The sequence below is a fragment of the Falco punctatus genome (assembly GCF_963210335.1).
Source record: "Falco punctatus genome assembly, chromosome: 7".
In the NCBI taxonomy this organism is placed as follows: Eukaryota; Metazoa; Chordata; class Aves; order Falconiformes; family Falconidae; genus Falco; species Falco punctatus.
This window is the reverse complement of record NC_137587.1, coordinates 3,287,220-3,310,491: the sequence shown is the minus strand read 5'-3', so window position 1 is coordinate 3,310,491 and position 23,272 is coordinate 3,287,220. Positions and strand designations below refer to the sequence as shown.

The 23,272-nt window shown below is 41.9% G+C and overlaps 1 protein-coding gene across 25 annotated transcripts in view; it reads right to left on the bottom strand.

Moving 5' to 3' along the window:
• MADD (MAP kinase activating death domain) overlaps positions 1 to 23,272 on the bottom strand; it is a 76,413-nt gene that overhangs the window by 32,139 nt on the left and 21,002 nt on the right. For 3 of the 25 annotated variants that reach the window (XM_080395670.1, XM_080395679.1, XM_080395671.1), the window contains exons 6-22: positions 21,952 to 22,065; positions 21,665 to 21,745; positions 19,838 to 19,894; positions 18,904 to 19,082; positions 18,082 to 18,317; positions 17,554 to 17,709; positions 16,459 to 16,566; positions 15,394 to 15,587; positions 14,393 to 14,724; positions 13,580 to 13,719; positions 12,224 to 12,325; positions 10,243 to 10,302; positions 9,682 to 9,784; positions 8,458 to 8,644; positions 8,133 to 8,283; positions 5,507 to 5,713; positions 529 to 582 (exon numbers count right to left, since the gene is read on the bottom strand). In XM_080395670.1, coding sequence (XP_080251796.1) covers positions 529 to 582; positions 5,507 to 5,713; positions 8,133 to 8,283; positions 8,458 to 8,644; positions 9,682 to 9,784; positions 10,243 to 10,302; positions 12,224 to 12,325; positions 13,580 to 13,719; positions 14,393 to 14,724; positions 15,394 to 15,587; positions 16,459 to 16,566; positions 17,554 to 17,709; positions 18,082 to 18,317; positions 18,904 to 19,082; positions 19,838 to 19,894; positions 21,665 to 21,745; positions 21,952 to 22,065 — 2,461 coding nt within the window. Of the gene's footprint in view, positions 1 to 528; positions 583 to 5,506; positions 5,714 to 8,132; positions 8,284 to 8,457; positions 8,645 to 9,681; positions 9,785 to 10,242; positions 10,303 to 11,327; positions 11,367 to 12,223; positions 12,326 to 13,579; positions 13,720 to 14,392; positions 14,725 to 15,393; positions 15,588 to 16,458; positions 16,567 to 17,552; positions 17,710 to 18,081; positions 18,318 to 18,903; positions 19,083 to 19,837; positions 19,895 to 21,664; positions 21,746 to 21,951; positions 22,066 to 23,272 lie in introns of all 25 variants that reach the window. The other 22 variants (XM_080395690.1, XM_080395675.1, XM_080395674.1 and 19 more) reach the window with 18 other exon arrangements.

The following is a 23,272-nucleotide window of genomic DNA, read 5'->3' as shown; positions in this document are numbered from 1 at the left end:
CACTAAATACAATTCTTCACATACACCTTCTCTCTCCCCCTCGAAGGTATTTCTTGTTGCAGACTGACTGTGGTCATAAACTGTTCATGGCTGATGCCAGGTAACACAATTTGCCATCCCACAGCTTGAAAGCACAGAGAGTTCTTTGTTCAGTAACATTCAATCAACAGATTCATGTCAAAGACTTGTTAAGCAAAACTGGTCTTTAGCTTTTAAGAAAGGAGACTGAATATCTTAAAATCCTTCCATACACATCTGATACGGTGAGGATGCAGAATATCTGCTTCCCCTTATTTGAAGAAGGCAACATTCAGGGGAGGAAAAAAAAGAAAGGAAAAAAAAAAAAAGGAAGAGACATTTGGACACAATTTCCCCAGGGCAAACTGATCTGTTTGGTCGGCTCTATAATGCAGGCTTTTGTGGGTATAAAAACTGTGTGCCATAGATGCAAGCTCACCCTGCACCTGGGGAGTTGGCAGTTATGGGGAGGCTGGAGGAGTCAGTTTCTATGTTTTTTAATTTCCTTACTCGTTTTTTCCAAAGATTTTTGCTTTTTCACTTCCTGGTGCTTGTTCCACAATTCTACTCAAGATGCAGTGAAAGCAGGAGAGAAAGAGAAAGAGTCAGCAGCTGGTCAGACAGGTGAAAATGGGGAAAAAAATCTGAAACAAAACCCCACCCCTTCAGCTCAAAAAAAAAAAAAAAAAAGAAAAACAAAAAAAAAAACAAAAAACCAAAAAGAGGCAGAAACTTACAACAACTACTGAGTGAAGGGTCAATTAATGCCATTTTGCAAGAAATCAATGTTAGGAATTGAGCACTGCATCACCTCTCATTTACAGACTTCAAATGTTGGAGATGACTTCATACCGTGAACCAATTAAGCAAAACCAGCTATTATGAACACATATAATGCAATTAATCACCTTTCCTGAGAAAGGCCTTTAAGACTGTCACATATTTATACCTCCAAAATGTAGGCACCACAGAAGCTCTAATCAACAGAAACATTTTAATGTCTCTAGTTTAAGTCAGTCATTGAAAGGAAAAGGCACAAAAACAGCAGCAGCAATTCCAAGAAAATTTAAACAGTAGGTTAACACAATATTTAACCAATATTGTATCTTTAAAAATATCACAAAATTTACAAATAAACCAAGTTATTTTTGACCTGACAGCATTCTCAATAAATGCTTGGCTCTGCCTATCAACCAGTCCCTACGTGCAAAAAGCTGAACTCTGCATCCACTTGTTCCTATCAGGGTATAAAGAATGAAAAATAGGGAAGAACAAAACCAAGCAAGATATCAGTCATGCTTAATGCTAATTTCCAAAATTCAATTAGGTGACTATTCCAATCAAGGCAAGGAATGCCATAAGAGGATACAACGCAGAGAAAAGGAAAAAAAAAAGTCTGACATCTGTATGCACTCTTTTCATTTGAAGCTTAGCCCTGAGAAGAAACAGTGATGAGGCACTTGCACTTCTCCATCACTCACATTCCTCAACCCTCCGAAACGCAGCCATCTTTTCGGCTCAGAAACATCAGATCATTCCAGGTGCTGGCCTGCTGGCCAAGGGAGACTGTACAAGCTGACATGCTGAACTGACAGACTGCTGGGCACTGTCCTCTCTCACTAGCACAGTTAAAGCTGGCAATGCTACAGAGGAAGATACTCTCAGAAAAGCAGCAAAGGGAAGGGAAAAGTACAACGATCTTTTATTGCTCTTCAAGGAAGCTTGCCAGGCAACTAAAGTCACTAGAAGCGTGTCAGAAAAGCATCCCATCCCGCAAATGGCAGAAATCAGGGCAAGAAAGGCTCCAAAAAGTTCTTTCACAAAATGTCTCTTGAAAAAAAGAAAAATTAAAAAAGCATAGTATTATGATTGTGTAGGAAAGCTCCAAAGTATTATCATTAAACATTTTAGGAGCAAGGCAAATGTAGCAAGGGAGAAAAAGCTAGAAAGACAGCTGCTAGCCAACTGATTTCTATATCTGCTTCACGATTGATGGATGTTCCTTCAACTTTCATAAGTACACAGATGGATAGGATAAAATTGCTTATGGATCCAAACAGCATCCTATAGGCTTATCTAGCTGAGCACACACTGACACAGATAACATTCTCTTCAAGATGTACTGAGTTTGTTTGTTAAAGGGCTTTGAAAACATCTGGTCTCTTTAAGTGCCCAGTTTATATGGCTTCACTTTAAAAACCACCAGGCTGAAAGCTACAATACCTGCCATTAGATTACTTTCAGCTGACTTGCCTGTTAATTCCGGGTAGGGTATATCCCAGTGCATTAAAAACAGTCTAGATTTTACTCTCAACTATTTTGTCAAAGAAGAAAAGGAAAACCTCAGATAAACTCAAGGGGTATAAAATAGTGTGCTTATGGCTTTGTTACATGAGCCTGAACTAAACAGAACAGCAGGTCCAAAAAGGATCTGATGCAAAGTAGGTAGCACATCCTTTTCTGTTTCAAAAAACTGTCAAAATAAAGCGATCCACCAGCATTAAGCAATTATTTAAGAAGTAGTAATGGAAACTTCAGTAAGTACTGACACTTCATTGACAGTTACTGCAGGTATGCAATAAACTAAACTAATAACTAACGTAAAGAGGGAAACTATTAACTATCAACTTTAAAGCCACCGGTGTCCTAACAAAAAGGCCAACACTACAGGTGATGACCATGGACCCTGGAAGACAAGAACTCCAGAAGTAAGCAAATAATTGGTGACCTTTTAGGAAATGATATATCAGAAGCACCATCTTCACAATGAATTTCCAATCTAAACAATTAGGTATTAAAGCACAGCGAAGATCAGTCCTCAACTCATAAAAATCCACCACTCTTCTAAGAATTTTGAACACCAACAGCACTCCCTGTTACAAGTCAGCATCCTACATACTTCAGGAGGTACACAAGAAACCATAAACTTTCTGAAAAATGAACAACAAAGGGTTGTCAAACAGGAACATATCCACCCTGAACTTCGGAAACCTGTGAACCTCCTGGCCGTCGCTCCTGTAGCACAAGAAGAATGCACACAACATTCAGCTAGCGTACCTCTAGATCTCAGAGATGCAGTTCAACAACCACAGCAACATACACTTCATGTTACAATTCTAGTCTGACTTCTCATTCTAGTATTTCCTCTTGTAACTAGGTCAAAAGGTTAGCAGCCCAATTTGTATTTTGCCCATACAATACCGACAGATTCATTGAGAGTTTTATTTACGTATCTGCCACCCAAGGCCGTAAGACCTTCCAAACTTCACAGAATCAAGGAACTGCTGAGTTTCAAAGGGACCTCTGGAGATCACCTAGTCAAAGCTCCCTGCTCAGAGCAGGGTCACCTGGAGCAGGCTGCCACAGGACCATGTCCAGTCAGGCGTTCACTGTCTCCACAGATGGAGAATTTACAACCTTTCCCAGCAACCTGTTCTAGTGTTGGATCATCTTCACATATTTTTTTTTCTGATGTCTAAATGGAATTACTTACAAATACTTTGTTATTGCAGCAACACGTAGATGTTTATCTCCTTCCCATAAGAAGTTACTTTGAATGAGAAAGCCTGTGTTCCACTACAGAAGGAATTTCAGCCCAGCCATGACTAATGCTGGTCCCAGTATTGTCTTATACTGAAGCCTCCATAACAGAATATAAAGGAAACATAACAGCCGAGTAACTTTTTATTATCTTCCAACAACACAGAAAGAGAAATTCCCTTTACTTCAAGACCTCAAGAGTCAGATGAACATGGACACTACATTGTTTTTTGAGCAGCTTCTTCAAGTCTGACTTGCACACTAGCTCATGGTACTTGGTGACAGACAAAACCAGTTAGAAAAAAAGGCTTCAGAAAAAGCACGAAAGTCTTTCAAACTCTGATCAGTTTTGGTGAAACCATATCCTTCTCCTGACTTAGTTCCATAGAAGAGAAATGGAAATCATTACAGCATCAGAACCACCAACAGGAATTTACCTTTTGCCTGTCCTTGAAGACTGTGAATTGTTTAAGGCTAATATTCTGGCAACAGTAGTTAAAATAACATACTAAGTATCACTTCTTTTGAAAAGCACTTCCATCGATGCTTCACAAACGTGGACTCTCTGATCTCCATGATTTCCATTTCCACGAGGCTTTCATTTCATCTGAGGGAAACTAGCAGTCTCAGCAATCCAGTCAAAAGCTGTCTCTTCATTCTTCAAAAGAACGCTGTCCTAGCTTCTGTTTTATTCTTAGCAGTGTCAGAAGCACACTTTGCTTTTTGCGTTTTCTACAGAACAGGAATTAAGTACCCAGAGCAATCCAAACCGCTGAACTGAAATGCTAGAAATCTGCATCTTTCTTAACTCCCTGTCAGATTTTCAAATAGAGTGCAAGGCTAGTTTCTGAGCAACTGCCTCCATAGGTTACCCTCTTGACACAAGAAACCAAATCAAGTCAGAGGGGCTCAGTATCAGTTCTGAAGGACTCAGCACCACTCAGCCTGCAGCTGTGATGTGGGTGCAAGAATGAACATCTGCACTCCTGCCATGCAACTGCCCGATACACACATTCCCTTGCCTTACGCCACATACTGCAGGTACAGCCTCACAGCAGCACGCTGCTCTCAGAAGATTAATCTTTCATATGGTGATTCCATTAAAAAGTTATTTTAAACAGCCTGTAAGAAGCAATGCCTAAAATTTAACATGACATATTTTTGGAGTTACCAAAGAATCTCTCTCATATGCTGATGGTATTTTCCTGTTGTTTACAATCCACAGCAGGTTGGATCCAACCAAAACATTTTTTTTCTTTTTTTTTTTTCCCTCCCCCAAAAATGTCTAAGGCTCTTTTCAGGTAAAATAGTTTAAAGCCTACCTCTAACTTTTTCCCAGACATAGATAAAAGCTACACCAGCTAAGAAATTAGACTGGCAAAATTTCCAGTGACCAGCCTAGCAGATGCTGTTTAGAAGGACACACATTCCATTTGCTGTTGCATAGAAGGAAGATCCATCAGTCCTGCTCCCTGAAACTGTAACACTACAACTAAAGTCTTTCCAGCAGTTTTTATTCTTAACAATCAGCAGATCCTGGGTCCCACTTCTATCAGGATACAATCTAGATAACCCACAGGTAGTCAGCAATGACTACAAAACTTTTGTTTCATGTAGTCCCTCCCACAGTTGCCCTTTCCAAGTCCTGCTGCCCCGTTTCCCCTTTGCCGTTTCCTGTTGCTTGAAAACATCAATCACAAAGCAAACAAAGCTGTCTGAAGTGTAATGAAATTCAGAAACAATCAAGATTAGAAAACTTCTGGGAGAAAACTGCCCTGGATAGTTTATCCAAGAGTAGAGTGAAAACACGTATGATTGTTCATTGTGATCTAAGGTGTAAATGAAGCATGTTACAGCAGCAATGTAGTGTGTTAAAATGGAGAGAATGCAAGTAGAACCTAAAGGCAAAATAGTCCCTCCTGCACTTCACATGCACCTCAATACACACCAATGGAAGCAATAAAATTTTCTTCCTTTAGACTCCTTGTGTCAAACTCCCTTGGCCCTTTGCCTGCAGGGCTCGGTGCCTTTGGCATTAGCTGAGGTACCGGCAGCTGCATCGCAGGTTTTGGCTCCACTCTTGGGGATGACGCAGGATCCTTGCCAACTGGAGTGACAGATCCATCCGTTGGACTTCGTTTTCTTTTTTCTGGTTCTTTAAAGAAAAAAACCAAAGTGTTGGGAAAAGAAAAAAAAAAAACCATAAAGAAAAAGGAAATGAGAGCAGGAAAAGGAAGATCAGACAGATGGTCTCCCTAAGCCTGGCACTGAAACAGTTCAGTCCCACATTTGTTCCCATAGGTCACCATGACTTGCAGATAGACTGACTGACGCACTGGTGGAAACAGTAGAGGACAAAGCCAGAGTGCTGGTTTTGGGATACTCAAATTATCTCCTTCCTGTATATTTGAAACCTAGGAATCTTCTCTGACACAGTAACTGTAGTATCTCCCCTGCTGAGCTGTGCAAAGTTAAACAACTCTGCCTGAACTACTATGAACATCACTTCTAGAATACAAGCAAGCTCCCCTCGCAGTGCAAAGGTTACACTAAATGAAACTTCAGGTAGGAAAAAACCTTCAAAAAACTATCAGCTAAAGCTCTTCCATCATTCTCCAAGACTTCCCATAATCACACATCCCCCAAGGCAGTTTGGATTATTTCTCTGTATCAAACTCCATGGTTTGAATTACACCAGAACTTCCAGAATAGAATAATTAAAATCAGATTTTCCGCAAAGAACCTCTTGCAAACCTGCACAATCTGTTCCAATAGCTGACGAGGCTAATAGTCAAAATTTCATATCCTAACATCCAAATTTCTTGTACCACTAGACCTTGTGACACTTTTTCCAGTAGATTAAAGATTCTGCTATCAGCAACACCTTTCCATTTAGACAATAATTGAAAGCAATCAACACTTAACATTCAACAGACTCAATATCTCCATCTTTCAGAGCAAAAGTGTTTTCCCAGTTTCTTGCGGGCTTTTTCAGAAACCTCCTCATTTTTTTCAAGCTGTGACGAACAGAACTGGAAGCACTACCTCAGCTGCGGGTCTTGTTAGTGACATATCCAGAGACAGAACAGGAGCTGCATTCCAAACCGATATTCCCAGGTTTACACAGTGCCCCCCTCCCCAGTTTTTACAGACACAGTAAACAGTGGGACGTTCACACATAGCTGCCATTTTCAGAGACACTGCTTCCTAGGATACAGTTCCCAGTCCGGCTATTATTGCCAGCTGTCCTTGTTCCTGAACACAAGCCCTTTGTTTGGCCATACAAAAATAAATTAATCGCAGCCATGCTTTCTTAAGATTCAGCTTCCTCTAGACAAATAACCCATATCTATCACATCCCATTCAAACAGTATGTATCATATGCAAACTGAAAATTTTTAGGATTACTAAATCAATACTATAGGTTAAAGAACATCAAGATAAGCACTAATTTCTATAAAACATTTCTAGAAATATCAACTCTTTGAAAACAGGTAAAACATACTAAACAGCTAAAATCTGGCTATAAACCAAGGTGTCATGCAATAAGAGAAGTCCTTTAAAGATGTATGAAGGCTTTAAAAGCATCTAACAAATTTCGTCTATTGTGACCACAATTAATTTCCTGGGTAAACTCTACTTACCATCGAATTATGGTATCTGATTTTACATTAGCAAGCCTTGACTCTAAAGCCACTACACATCAGTCGCTCTATAATTTTGGTTAGTATCAGTGTCAGACTAAAAGGCTTGTGATTACCAGAATGAGCCTATTCCCCACGTTCAGGACTGTTGCACTAGCACAGCCTTCCTTACCCTCCTCAGCATTCTAACAAGTGGAAATGAACGCCAGTAACCCCCAGGACAGCTAAGCCAACTCATAATATCCCTGACACAAGCCACCCAGAACACAACTGTAAAGTGTTTAGTAGATGTTACTCCTCTGCTACAACGAAATAAATAGCTTTTCATCATTTGAGCAGCTGAATCAGATACTAAGCAGAGAGGAAGCTTTTTGTCATCTTTGGGTCTTTTTCCTTACACATGCATTTTCTTATTTTGCATCAAGAATCAGATTTTAAGAAAAAGATGAAAAATAAAGAGGTATTTTCAGACTGTCTTCTCCAAGAGTACTTAGTGATATAAGAATCGTTATGGAATGCAAGGTGGTTGGCGAGATATGTCTTGTATGGTTCCGCATTAGAAAAATCTCCCTCCCTGTTCAAGGATGTTTGGTATAATTTTCCACGACTGTAGTGAAGACAGTGTTAGCTGACGGTCCCCACTCTCAGAATTTCCACTTTATCTGTAAAAGTCCCAAGTTTTATATCTCATTGCACAGTTTCCATTTTCAATCTAATATCAGTATGGCTGTTATTCTGCTCTGGTCCAGTTACACGTGTGCAGGAAATGGTTTCAAGCTTTGTAAGGTCTCACAACAACGGCACAGTTCTCACCTATTTTTGAAAGTGTCATGAAACTCCTGAAATATCAGAAGCCAAAAAACATCAACCTTCACAATAAGGATCCTGTTTGGTTCATGAACACTGCATTCTCACAAACAGTTCTCTTACCTTTGTTGTAATAGTGCGTATGTGCTATCTCGAGCAGGCCAAAAACACTGGCCATGCCTCCCAGGCCAGCATTTGCGTAAGACTGCTCCAGGCTCAACACTGTGCACTTCAGCAAGTCCAGCATGCCTTTATAAACCTTGCGGCTGATCTCCTGCAATGAAAATCCCGTTAGCGTCATGATTTCAGAAATGAGAAAGTAATTAAAGAACATACATTCCAAAACTGCTGTAACATCAGCTTTTAGGAGGCCATTTAGCAAAAACGTTCTAGAAATTGAGCCTCAGCCGCCACTAGGTATGAGGACCCTGCCGGGTTCAGCACTGACCACATCCTGAATGACATCTTGTCGAGCATCTTCTTCCGACTGGATTGTGCGATTCAGCTTGCTTAGTACAAAGACACGGAGCTGCTCACTCTCCAGCAGACGTCGGACTCTCTTCATGTTCAGCCAGCCAACACCTTGCCCATCGAGAACGTTGTGTACCACCTCCTTCAGGAACTGCTGGTTCTCACTGATGGATTTCAGAGGAAGCAGGCAAAAGTTAGCCCTCTGCTTCCCTTGGCTTGCATGGGAAGACACATATGGCCAGGACACACACAGAAACGCTTTTCCTATCAGCACAAAGGTTGCAAGGAAAGAAGTTCAAATCTAGCTATGCCTGCTACTAGCGTAACTGCACACAGCCCAAGCTCTGTTCTACAGGTGTAGTAGCAAATATTTTGTCCCTTATTTCCTATAATAACCCATAACCAGGTTTTCCTCTAGTCCCTCTAGCTACCACTCTACTCCTTGCCTTCACAGCCCTCCTCAGAATCCCTAGGAATCCTCTGTGCCACAACCTTCTCCCACAGCCACCTTGTCTGGCCTGAAGGTTTTCCCAAAAAGAGGAAGCACAGCGCTACGGTGAGCACTAGTGCAGCAGCCCTGGCACGTGTACTGCTTCAGCTTGTTTTGCCACAGGGGAGGGAATGGTAAAAAGGAGGGAACTCCTGTGCAGCCTGCTGCATTCCCCGGTCTGAACTGCAGTTACTGTTCTTCCTTGTCTCCCAACTCCAGAAGCTCAAAGTAAATGTCACTCTACCCATGACTGCTACATAAGAAAGGAGGAGAAAGCACAGGCACAGGTCAGGTAGTGTTTACCTGCACTTTCTCAAGGCTGAGAAAGGAGTTCCATGTGAATTCATGGAATCAAACTGCTTCATACAACCCAGCTGATCCCCTGCATGCGGTATCACAACTCCCCTGGCTAGACTACCTTGTTCAGAACAGACTGTTACAAAGAATAAATATTGAGTTAAAGTAGGGACCTAGAATTTTTTTGATCTCAGACAGAAAAAGGATACATTTTGGAGCACAGAAAAATACGTACGTGCACAACTAACTGTAAAACCATCCATACCGAATCTTCTTGGACAATAATACGTGCAGGTTTAGGGCCACAGAAAAGTATTATTTAGTTTTCAACAGCTAGACTTCTGAGGAAACACTAGCCAAGTACGGGGCCACTCTAACCACACTTTATACTCCAAAAGAAATGAAAAATATTACCTGGAATTGCTAGTTCGTCCCTGAGGTGATGGAGATTCTCTCTTCACCGTTGGGCTGTGCTTAATCACTGAAGACTTTTGATCCACAAGGGCTCGCCTGTTTCCTAAATGGAGAGGAAACAGGATGAAAGGAAGGGGTGGGAGGAAAGCAATCTGATCCCAGGACAGTAACAAGCAACGCTAAGGCTGGCTAACACACCTATTCAGATTACAGGTAACAGACTTCAAACAAAATGGAAACTCCAAAAAAGCAGCAGCGTATATCATATTCTAGCATCACACATCGGCAGAAAACAGTAATGGGAGTAATGCAGAGAGAAAAAGAGAAGATGGTAATGAGAGCAGGAGGTGAAAGGCAGGAAAAGTTCAGCTGCTCTGCATGCAGTTCCACAACAAGAACCATCTTCAAATTAGTCACTATATGTAAAAGCATAATGCATTGGGGGTGACTAGTATAGATCATGTGGTACTGGTTACCCAGTGAGAAAGGTAGCCCAAAGTCAGGCATAGGGAATGTTGGAAATTGTTATATCATGCACAGCTCATGCTGTAGGGAACCCACCTTCATTGCTTACTGGGCCAGCTTCAGTAATAATCTCCATTATAGTATTTAACCCAAATACTGGGACACAAAATATACAATTAGTAGTGTACTACAATATCTACACTCCCCACCATCAGCATCAAAAGAATCCAACTACCAGCTTCTTCCCAGCCCTCCCTCAAAACAAAACCCAAATGACGCTAGAGCAGGAAGGATGCTCGGAAGCCCAAGACAACAAGGGCCAGCATAATTAATCTTAGAGATAGTGCTTGACTTGAAATTTGGCACCGTGGAACCAATGTATCGCATCTTCAAGGACATTATTGCACACACTGTTATTTCAAGGGCACTATCAAAAACACCTGCATCACTGAGGAAAAAATATCAATGGATGTGCATGAAATAAAAATTAAAAAGGAAGATGGAAAGTGGTCAAACAGCAGCAATGAGATGGAGTCCCAGCATCATTTCCCATTACAGTTAGAAACACAAGGTACCACACACACTTGGTAAGAACAAGTTAATGCAGCGATTTTATACCTGTACAACAGAGACAAAAACATTTAAAAAACAGTGAAGTGCCCAGTGGGAATCCCAGTGAGCCAGCATGCACACGTAAATGAACATGAATACACACACACACACTTGCACATGCACAAAAGAGACTGAGCTACTCCGTGGAAACCCCATCCTCGTATCTGCGTAGTAACGTTAAAGGCCCTACAGGATTACAATAGTCAAGAACACCAAAGTGCAGAAGATGAGGCACAAAGCATGAACGTGGGATGGCAAACCCCATCACTGTTTTCTTCCAATGCATGGAATCGGTCATTAAGTTTACCCATGGAAATACCCCTGACATGAAGCATGTTTCTTATCCAGTACAACTGGACATGAGAACATAACCAACTGGTAAAAGGTTATTCAAAAACAGCTGTGCAGAGTCTCTGCTAGTGTTTTCACCCTACCAGTCCTGTTCCTCCTCACTTTACACACAGGGAATGATCACTCGTCTCAAAAACAAAGTCCAAAGCAGAAACACAAAAAACAGCCTTTGGTCTTTGTTTCTACAAGGTCAAAGGTCAGCCAAACATCATACCAACCTTCATTCACATCCCTTCCCACTTCCAGATTAAAGTAATCTTTACCGATTAATATGATGAGGAGGAAAAAATAAATGAAAAAAAATCAGCATATTAGAGCAAAAGCAGTAACTTCTAATCAGCTAGAATAACTCAAAAGGTAAAATAAAACCTTCCCCCAGTTCAGCAACTGAAAAGCTCTCAACACTAAAACACCGGCACGTGCTCTTTTGTCACTACGCCTGGTACAAGGCCAACCAGGCTGTCTGACTCCCCACAGTAAAAGGGTCATTTCTCTAGTGCCATTCAGGCATGTTGTCTAATGAGACTGCAGGCAAACAGGAGATGTTCCAAAGAAAAGACTGTAGACATAAGTTAGGGATCGATTTTCACCTTGAATGAGCTGAAGCATGGTTATAACTTGCTTTTGATCAGAAAGTTTCTATTCAGTGAACTGAAAAGACTATAAACACTTTCAAAACCCACGTAAACTGCAGTGTCCACGGGAGGCTGGCATTATCGTCACTTACAAATGCAACATCATTGCTCTTACAGGTTACCCGAGGCTAATCATGAAGATAGCAGCAGTACAACAAAAGCAGGACCTACCTCTTGGTTCCCATTCTTTACACTAAGTACTTAAATACTTCAAAATAAACCAAAATGAAACACAAACCAAGACCAACATTCACAGTGTATCTGTTAACACAGGCTAGACCAGCCAGCCTCCCATCCCAACACAGCCCAGTTGTTGGGAAGAAGTCTGAGAAATATCAAGACAATTTACTCGAGAGACAGGTACTACCCAAACTACCAAAATGCATCGCCCACCAGGACTCCTGGTGGGGCTAAGTACCTCAGGCTGCCAGGTCACAAGAACTGTAAAGGCTGTAGAGAACAAAGGGAAAAATGGTTACCTTTCAGGCTGGGAAAGGGAGTACTCTTGTCTCTCCCAACTTTGGTTGGTAGGGCTAAGTTGGACAGACTGAAACTTGTGCTGTGGTTTCTGTACAGGCTGCCTGTGACGGAAGAAGATAACAATTAAACACCTAATGCTCACTGCACACACCCAAACTTCCTAAAGTTCCTGTAATTCACCTTCTTATTCCAGAAGTTTAATGATTAAAGCTCATTACCCAAAAGTCTCACAAGCATAACACTGTATCATATACACTGCAACCACACCTGTAACCAGATTATTCTAAATTGTACAAAAATGTAACTCTCAGCTTTTATGTTACAATCATCGCTGTTGCATCTTTTGAGACTTAAATGTAACAGCATCATCCACCTGTCTGCCTGCACTTACACAGGCAGCCTCGTCAGCTGTGTCTTCTAGTTTGATCCTCTTTTTTTCAGAAGCAAATGAACGGCAGAGGCCACGTGAGAAAACAGAATGATGGAAGATGTCCAAAACATGCAATTCTGAAGTGGGGATTGTGCACTGTGCCTTGTAAAACACTGTAAATCTGCCACAGGAGTATGCTTTACAATAGAAGCTTTCCATTTATTAAGAGAAAATGAAAGTTCCTCCTAGTACAGACAGACCTTAAGCACACAATAATGCATCGTCATCTGGTTAAGCCTGCAGACAGCCTGAAAGCATCTCATGTAAACCAATGAGCTGATTAACACTTCAAGATGTTAATTTAAAATGTCAGCGTACTATTTCAGTTTGCTTTGGATCTTTTCTTGCAGCCTTATTTTAGTAACAATCTTTTTACCAGAAACATCCAATATACTTTCCCCACTGCTGCAAACTTCTTGCACTGCTCCCCGCTATAGGGCGAGACTCAACTGGACATATCTTCTTTCACTCATTAGAAAACTCTAGATTAGTTTTCCACACCTGTGGATTTTATTAGTAAAATATAATTGAAAGTAGATGAGCACAGTCAAGAAATCAAATTTAGCACCTAAACACACAATGTGGTAGCATGGAAGGCATACTACTGGTAAGATTTGTTATCAACTTCATGAACTTGCATAATTTTTTTGCTTAAATCAGAAAGAATTTCTATTTGTGCCCTAAAGTGCCATATAACTCCAGGGCCTAACCACATAATCAAAGTCCTTCTTATGGAAAAATACATAAAATGGTAGTTATCAGCAGTGTAAGTTAAACAGGTCCTGTGGCTCCCAACATGACTTCTGGAGAGCCAGTAACAATTTGACAACCAAGTCATTCTCCTACTAGCCATCCCTCTATTCCATCTCTCTGTGAACTCTAATACAATAAATAAAACCAGCTGAATGAACGCATTAGTACATACTTGCAAAAGACATGATGCCCCCAAAACCTTCACTGCTGTTGTTGGAGACAGTAGAGTTTGGGGAGCTGGCCCTGGAATCTGAATCTGCATCAGAATCATTGGCCAGTTTTAAACTGTTTGGACGGAGTAACTTCTGAGACCTTTAAAGAAATTAAGTACAACTGTTATTAGCCTTCCCTCTTTCCTCCCCAAATCAACACATTGTATGACTGTGGGAGATCGATGCTGGTCTCATTCTTCATCAGCTTTCACCACACTACCCTTACCTTGTGAGAAAGAGAAAAAAAGTAAAAGAAAAACCGAGAGAATTGAAGTATCTTTGCATTCAGGCTTTTATTACATTTTAGGGCATGCTGAAAACTTGTCTGCAAAAGGGCATGGGTGGATTTGGGGATGAAAGGGTTCTGCTTTGAGAAGAGTAACAAGAAAACCCTATGTCATCCATCACTATAGCATCTTTCCTCCCAAAAGATAAAGCTTCACCAACAGAAAAAAAATAAAATTACATTAAAAAAAAAAAAAAAAATCACTCTAAGGTTTCCAGAATTCAGTAGGTGATAAACTAGAATGTTTCTAGGAAGAACTGGTAATTCTGTTAGCTCCCACTGCTTACATAAAAGCAAGGAACTGAGGGAAATGAGCAAGTGCCTTTACTCAAACCAGAAGGGTTTACAGAATTTCAGTATTAAATGGAGTGACCAACAACACATTTCAGGTGCAAAAGGCGTTGGAACGAACGAGCGTTAAACTACACAGAGCAGACGGAAACCCCAACAGTGCTGTACAGAAGGGCAGGAGACAAGGAGGACTCGCCTGCTTCCATTGAGATTCTGGTTGAATCTTGGGGTGTAGCTCTCTTCCTGCTCATCATCTTCATCTTCCGTAGGAAAACCATACTGTGGTTCAAAGTATGGATTGTCATACTCCCGCTTCCTCAGCACCCCTTCCGAGGAGCTCGTGCTGCCAGCTGCCCCGTCGCTCTCACCGCGATCCAAGCTTATCTTGGGAAAGCTTGGTTGCAGTGGCAAGGAAGGGAGGTGGTTTGAAAATCCAGCAACCAACTTCTCTTCAATTTCTGCTGTATCTGCTGACTCCTGTGGACCAGTCAAATCATTGATCTGTTCGCTAATTTGCGTTACATACAACTGAAGGGCAGGACAAAAACAATTATTTCAAACTGGGAAGTCTGCAGGGTCCTCGCTGTTTGTTACTGCCCCCCACCCCCACCCCACCCCCCATCCCCCCAATCCATGGCTTTAACCTAGGATTTTATACAGGCTGCAGTATTTGTGCATTGCTCTAGGGACTTACTCCGCTGTAAAACAGATCTTACTAGTGAGTGTTAGCTCAGGATAACGGTTCTCCACTACCCTGTTTTGTGGTTACACAGGCAACTCCCTTTCTTCCTAAATGACCACAGATTAATGAGTTTCCCCACCCTACTCCCTGTTCCTATAGTGCACTGAGTCTTTCCAGACTGTAAAAGCAATTCCTGCAGTCACAGCCTGGACTGCTGCTCTAAGTTAATGTTGCATTTTCCAATGCATGGGAGTTCTTACGTACAGGAATGCTCTATCGCAGCATAAAAGGGTAAGAGTAAACTCCACCTTGCTCAGAAAGTCCAAAAAGAGCATGCAATTTTGAAGGGAATGACCCCAGAGTCACATAGAGAGGTGAGCTGTGGGACCATTTAATCTGTGCATGGTTTCGCAGGCCTATTAGCTTTTGCCCTTCTCAGAAAGAACCACGTGCATTCTCCCATTCTTTATATCCTAATACGCTGATCTTGGGGCTGAACTCATCTCAGTACACACATGATTCACTCCATGGATGACAGTGCTGGGGCTGCTACTGGCTGTAGTACTGGAACTTGAACGAGGCTGGTTGTTTTCTTGGGAGTTTTCACTGTCCATGGCCTGTTCATCCAGATCCCCTGAATATTCTTGAAAATCATCAAACTCCACTTCACTAGCATCACCAAGGGCTGCGTGAGTCAGGGGGTCAACATCTGCGAACACATCATTTTGCGTTAAAGAACACTGCCTTCCTCAGCCTTCTGCCCACCTAACTAAAGATCCCTTAGCAGATGAAGACTGCTCAGGAGAATAAACCTGCATAAAAATCTAGGCTGTAAAGGGCTTTCAGAGGTCACCTATTCCAACTCCCTGCTCAGAGCAGGGGTAACTTCAAAGTTAAAGCAGGTTGCTCAGGGCCTTGTCCCACTGACTTCTGAAAGTCTCCCAGCCTTGACATTCTACTGTGATGCTGGGAACCTGTTTGACTACACTAACCATGAAGATCTTTTCCTTATGACCAAGCAGATTTCCTTTTGTTGCACCTTATGATTATTATTCTTACCCCTGGGACACTGGAAATGTGTTGGCACTCCTAGATTTAGTTTACTGAAGAAAGTGAGAATTTCCCACTCTCACAAGAGAAGCCACTGCTGCAGCCTCCATATAAGTCACAGAAAATGCATTTTCCTGTCTCCACTAGGACAGAGTGACCCGTTAAAGTCCGCACTGAGATGTACGGGGGCAGGGGAAAGCTTGTACACTGCCGCCCACATTGCACAGTATCTACTAGCAGCAGCAGGTTGTTTCCAGATCTAGTGAGCCAGTTTTGTTCAGCAGCACCTATTTCTGTTCCTCCTCCTTCCAGTGTCCTTTATAAGCAGGAGAAATGTCTTTTTTCAGTCTACCCCTGGGTATTGAAGAAGGAGCACAGAATGCACTTTTACCTCAGAGCAAGACTACAATGGAACAATACTTTGCTCTGATTCAGGGAGACTTAGGGGAGGCATTTTTCCTACCGTGCAGATGAATGGGGAAGAGGAACCTGTGTGGACCTCACGAAAGTAAAGCTCAAAAGTTACTCACTTGGGGTATCGCCATTAATGTCACATTTCATCATCTCACTGACAAAGTCCCCGAGGGAGGAGTAGGAAGAACTTGAGTCATCATAGTCGACACTGTCACTGCCACTGCCACAACAGGTGAGAGAGAGAGATGAGTGGCAGCATAACAGCATAACAGCAACAGTGGGGCCTGATGCTTCAAAGATGTGAATCAGCACTGTCTGCATGGGCCTCTCAAAAATCTCATGATTTTTGCCACAAATTTCTGGCAAGAGTCAGAAGCCAACTTCTGAAAGGTCAGAGCAAATGAAATAACTCTGTGGTACATGAAGAGACAATATGGGAAGACATTTAAAGGCTCTCAGCAAAATTAATGAGGTCAAGCGTAAGTGAGCAGGGAGTGGTATTAATTCTCAGTGTGTGAGTAGGGTGACTTCAAGGGAACTGGAAATCACAAGTAAAGGCATTCCCTTTTTATACTAACGATAAATTCCACTCACTCTGTCAGGACCACTGGTGCTGTGTAGAACATAGATGTGCAAGTCCAAGCCTGAAAGATCTCACAGGCTAGCAGACAATGAAGGACAATAAAACGAGATGCAAAACTGGGAAATATGGCCAAAACTACTATAAAAAAAAAGTTTACTCTTATTTTACTGAACACACGAGGTCTCAGGCAGTGGGTAGTGCTAACAAGCTTCGCATAACTACATGCACACTGAGTAGAGATTTGAAGGAGTGGTAAGATAGGTGGGTGTACTTGTAGTACTGTAATAGAAATAACTAGAGAAAGAACAGCATGGAAGGGAAAAGCATTAGGGTGGGAGGAAACACCAAATGTCAAGTGGCATACAAATAGCAAAAGAAAACCAGAAAATACAAGTGGAGCATCACATTAAATGAAGGCTTGAGAAGACACTAGCAAGGGGTTAAGAAGCTGCTGTGATGACAAAGCAGTAAGACAACAATTCACTTGTGTGTCAGTATTCTGCCCAGACAGAAGAAATGATACAGCGGCCTAGCAGGCTACAGGGAAGGCTGCAAATGAGAACTAGGAGGAGAGGCCCAGCCATCTGAAGTGACCGTCACATGCCTAGGGTCATGGTTCCCACTAACCTGTCATCAGTGGGATCAGAATCTGTTTCTTTCTCTGCTGGAACATTCAGCGCTTCAGCCAGCTGTGAATTACTGTCATAGACACGATAGTGGATGGGCTGCAGCTGGTGAGCATACCACTTTGGTTTGTCACCGATCAGTGCTGGGTCAAACATGTCTGCACAAAAAAAAGGGAGAGTTAATTGATCTCATTTATTGGCATCAAAGGCTTCATTCACAGTGAAGCTATCTCCTACGAAGTCCTGCACAAAGAAAGGGACAATCTCTACTCTTAAGAAGCCTACAAGACTTCTCTGTAACCAAACAAGACAAGAGATAAAATTAACTGGAGGAGTGAGCTGCTAATAACAGGGCTAACTTGGAAGAAGCACATGAAGATATACATAAAAATGAAAAAATTGTTCCTTGAACTGGATTTCCCACCCCAGCAGGAATAACATGGTGTAAAACAAAATCCTTCCCTAGAATCTCTTTGCTTTTAAGTTCTGCCATGACATCCAAGTCCAGGAAAGGCAAGACCAAAACGTACTGTTATGAATTCTTTGGAAAGCATAGTTAGTAGGGTTGAGTGACCATTCTCCAAAGTACTCTACTGCCTGTGTCCTGGAAAGCTTATCTGCAAAAGGTGTTTGCTTCGGCCTAGAGGCAAGAAAAGAGTTTGCCTGGAAGGCCACCACTGGTCGTGGGAAGAGTCGAAGGGTGCGAGTATGCATCTGGAAACCTTGCAAAACATTGGGCGAGTTGAAGAATCTCACCATAGCAACCCTAAAAAGAAACAGAGGACAATGTATTAGATAAAAACACAGAACAAAACAGAGAGCCTTTGAAACATATGCCGTAGGCAGTGTTTCAAACCTCTGAAGAATGGTAACCCAGTATGAAAATCTAAGTCTTCTTAGAAAACAGTTATCTTGAAAAAAAAAAGGAAAAAACCAAACAAACCCCAAACCCAAGAAATCACTTTGTTTTAATTCACCATCCCAACACTAAGACCCACTCAATGAGGGACATCGTTCTCATATCTGCCAGCTGAAGTGACAACTAAGTCTCCAGCTTTTTTTTTTTTTTTAGCTCAAGGCTTGTGATTTAAGCTGAGGATACAATATCAGACTGACACCAGGTGAATATTCTATAGGAAAATACAAGAAACAAAACACCCCCTCAAGATATACAGTTATGTTCATGCTGTTAATAAATCTGAGATAAACACTGTAATTTCTGCTCTTTTTTTCCCCGTGATGTAAAGTGGAACCTGGAAGATGCTTTCACCACAGGACCCCCAGAAGTGTCTGTGCTGCCTCCAAGCGCAACATTTACAAAGACTCAACGCTACTCTCCTGTTCAGCCTCACCTGGTAGCCACATCCACAGAGTCCACATCATTTCCATAGATCAGAGGGTTGAATTCTGTGGAGGGAGTAGACTGCAAATCATTCTGCGGTCTTCCCAGCAGCAGTGACACCTCCTGCCCCTCGTGGAACTTCTCTAGATTAAGAATGGGCTGAGTATTCAGACTCATGCTGGCCAGTGCCTAGTGAAGGACAATATTATGCACATATTCAGCAAGAAAAGTGATTCAAGGAAGAAGAGAGAGATAAGAGCTACCCTGCCCTCTAGGCAATTGCAACAATTGTGCATGCTCCATTAGTTCATCTTAAACCATCTCCTGTGCTGAGTCAACAAATACCTCCAGGCCCTCCTTTATGGGGATTGTCAAAGCAATCTCCTCAATGCTGAAACAGTCCTGGAGCCAGCCAAGGGGTAGCACAGAAGTTCTCTGCTAGGTCATTCATGACATGAAAACAGATAGTCCAAACTGGACCACTAGTAGTACTGCACTGTGTACAATTTATTGCAGAGGTATTCCCATGTGTAATCTGAATACATCTCGGGACCTAGAGGCCTTGAAACTTGCCTTGCAACTTGGCCATTCAACCAGTGAGTGTGATATCCCAGGACAATGTGGAGACACCTTTACACAGCCACCTGCCTGCATCCATGAAAACCTCCACTTCCTATCTGAATGAGGTCTTCATCTCTCCATAAAGCTACCTCCTCTTCGACCCTTGTAACATCTTCAAGGATATGCACTGGAGCAGCACAGGTGGTACATCAGTCCTGGACACCCAGACCTAGCCTAAATCCTCCTCGCTTCTCCCACTTGCCCACTGAGTCTTCATCTTTTTATTTCAAAAGGAAATAAATATATAAAACAAAACAAAAACCAAAACTCCAAAGGAAAAGGGTAAAATGGAAAATTGAGGGGAAAAGAATAAAATAAAGAACCTTTTTGTCAGGAGTGAGCAGCTGTTTCTGAGTGATTGCAGTCATGCTAACCAGACACTGGAGGCAAGATGGAAGATCATATGATAACACCAGCAGCCCATCAGAGCCAAGACGAGCACATGACCACAGAGAAACAGATGGAAGGAAAAAAAAAATAAATATCTATTACTACAAAATATCACAAATGAGAGGAAATAAAAGGGACCACAAAATAGGCACATCTTGGGAGACAGGTCTAACTGCCCCACCCCCAAACATTCACATCTGGCCACTCTGGAAAGTAGAAAGGCTGCTGGCCTTATTGATGCAGCTAAGAATTTTCTACTGTAGTTTAAAAGCAGATATCCTGAATTTTATTCATTGTCACCAAGACCCAAAGGCACACTGAAGTGTTAATCTTAGTGAAGTGGGCCACAATTTAGTCTTCTCTACTTTGTACAGCAGCCAGTGGCACTCTTTCTCCTTTGCCAATGGTCAACTCTTCATGACAATGCCTACAGGAATACACAAAGATGTAATTCAAATTTGGGTGAACACTCTCAGAATTTTAAATATGTCTTCAAGGAAATTGCAATTTGTTCTTCTGATACCGAATTTTGCCCTAGTGAGTTTTGCTGAATAGTGCCTGAAATTGCAAGGGGGTGAGGCAGAAGTGGGAGGAAGGTGGATCTAACAAAACTCCAAGCAACACATCGCTTCCATCTGTGCTGACAGCAGGTACTGAGGTATCAAACAGGTTACACACTTTGCTCTCCTGGTCTACAAGGAGAGAGAAAGAGCAGAGCTCATCACATTAGTTACACACTTTACCTTTAGATACTGCATGCAGCGTGCATAAGGAAAACAGAAATAAAGAGATAAAACCTGCTTGACACGATCAGCCAGGATGACCCAAGCTGATTAATGGCTTAGCAGGACCTGAGAGGAGAGACTGAGACCTCACACACAGATCTGTGAATGGAGGGGAAACAGAGATGATCACAGCTTGATGGATCAAGTCAGTTTAAAGCCCACGTGGCAAATGTAAAGGAGGAATCTGCAACTTTCTATACCAACCAGAAACAGTTAGCCCCGAACAACAGTAAAAAACAGAAACCATCTGTTGTGTCCAGGAGCATTTCAAATTATCCCTCACCTGGGTAAGAAATTAACTGCAGTTATAAGCCTCAGGGACCACTCAGTTTTCCAAATTAACTCTCTCCGTTAATATAGAAAAGCAGCAACTGGATACCTAGCACTTAATATCTGTATGAATTGATACTGCTTTTCAAGCTCAAAATGCTGTTGCTTTCTAACATGGGGGTCGTTCTATCTGGCCAACTATACGGAAGAGGCACCTCAAACAGGTTGACAGAAAAGTCCTAGTCCTGTGCTTCCCCTACAAATGACAAAAGTGGAAGCAGTAGGGACAGAAAAAGATGAAACAGGTAACAAAAATGACAACAAAGTCCTCTGGAGAAACTACAGAGAGATCTGAAACAAGATGAAAGTCTCAGATTTAGCTTAGTCAGGAGAAGACAATGTTAGAAAGTCATACAGCTCAGCAATCTCAAAAGAAACCCCCACAACTTTGTTTAATCAGCCCTGTTGATCAGCCCACCTCCACATTCAGAGAAGTAGACCTCTCCATGAGTGACCAAGGGACACTTTTTTGAACAAGAGTATCTAGTAGTCTGAAACATTTCCACATCCATCTGATGTGCCAGGATACACACCTGCTTTTAACACATTTTGCTTTATATTTGCTGACTTGCGTTCTTGTCCAGTACAGCAGAAGAGCTGCTAAGTTCTACTGAGTCTGAGTCCTTTCCCCAAAGTGCTTATTACCTGTTTCAGATGTTTTTTCAGCTCTGAAGCTTCTGGTTCTGGCAGTGCTGGCAAAGATTCTGCATTTGTAGGAACGATCACCTGGAATTAAGCACAGCAACAGACTACAATTTCCCCAGCTGTAGTCATTTTCAAAATAGAATCTCCACCACGCCAGAGACTGAAGAATAAAAGCCATAAAGTATAATAATTAATTTAAAAAAAAACCACAATACAACCCCCAACACACAGACACCTGCATCAACACCCTGGAAACAAAGCCGCAAGTCCTCATGGACACCACTTACCCTATTGGTATCCAGGTCAATCAGCCATACATCGTCAGGCATTTTAAAATCCAGTTTATAAAGGAAGAAACTTGCTGGAACACCAATGATATAAGGTGTAGGGGCTAGAAGCAACTGAGAGAAAGAGAGACTTCAGTAAGGACAAGATCTGCATTTGATATCACCACGTCCTTCCCAATTATTTATTTATTAACTACAGGATGTTTATAGCTGAGGAGACACCACACAAGGCACTGATAATTAATTTCATACAATAGAAACATTTAGGGGAAAAAAAAAAAGGCAGAATAAAAGCTCCTACTCAAAGACCTTCAATTTTCATCTGGAAGACAATGAATTTCCACGTCCTGTGCCTTCCCCTACCCTGGGATGTAATTTATATGACTACATGGCTCTTGGGAAAAAAAACTTAGCTAATCTAACAGCTTGCCACATCTGTCAATCTGTCATGGACCAAACCTAACTAGAGATGCAGTGAGCACAGCTGAATACACCCTCAGCTCAAACTGAGTCTGTGCCATTGTAAATATGGCTCTACCCATGCAAAGGGCTTTACCCTTACCCTTGTAATGGTATTTTGGTTTCAAAACAACATCTCCAGGAAGCAGAAGGAACTGACACATTTTTTCAAATGTACATGGAAAACCTAAGGAAAAATTCAGGTTGTTTCTGATAAGGGAATCAGCAGAGGGAAAAGCTTACATCAATAAGGCATGTAGCAGCTTGAGACCAGTGGCTTTAATTTATTCTTTAAATCTAGAACGGTTGGTCACCTCCAAGGGTGCTATGAGAACAAACCTGCAGCATCATTTGCAAGAGAGCACTGAAGCAGTAAGCTGGCCTGAATTCTATCTTTCCAAGCAAAACAATGAGCTCCTGCTGAGAGCCGACTACTGGCAAAACCCAGGGTCCCAGCTGAAGTAACTCAACAGTTCATATTTCTGAGAAGAATACGTTGCAGGCAATAGATCCCAACCCCTGAATCAAGAACCTGCAAGCATCCTCAAATATTACGCTGGACTCTCCCCAAAGGCCTTAATACTCAGCTGGGGGGAGGGTGGGGGGTAAATACTCGTCATAATATTGTGGATCTATGGTCTTTCAGTCGATTGCTTGTGAACTAGTGCTTAGTCATACTATTCACTAAGCATGCTTTGAAGATATCCTAAATAAGTGGTGCTACCTCTGATTTAAATAGTTATGGCACACAAAGAACGTTCTTTGCAAGGCAGACTTTGCTACAATCCCTGCGAAAACAGTGGGGAAGGAAACAAGGGCTACTCCTATATAAGTTTCAGACATCACAGAAACAGCCTTTGTA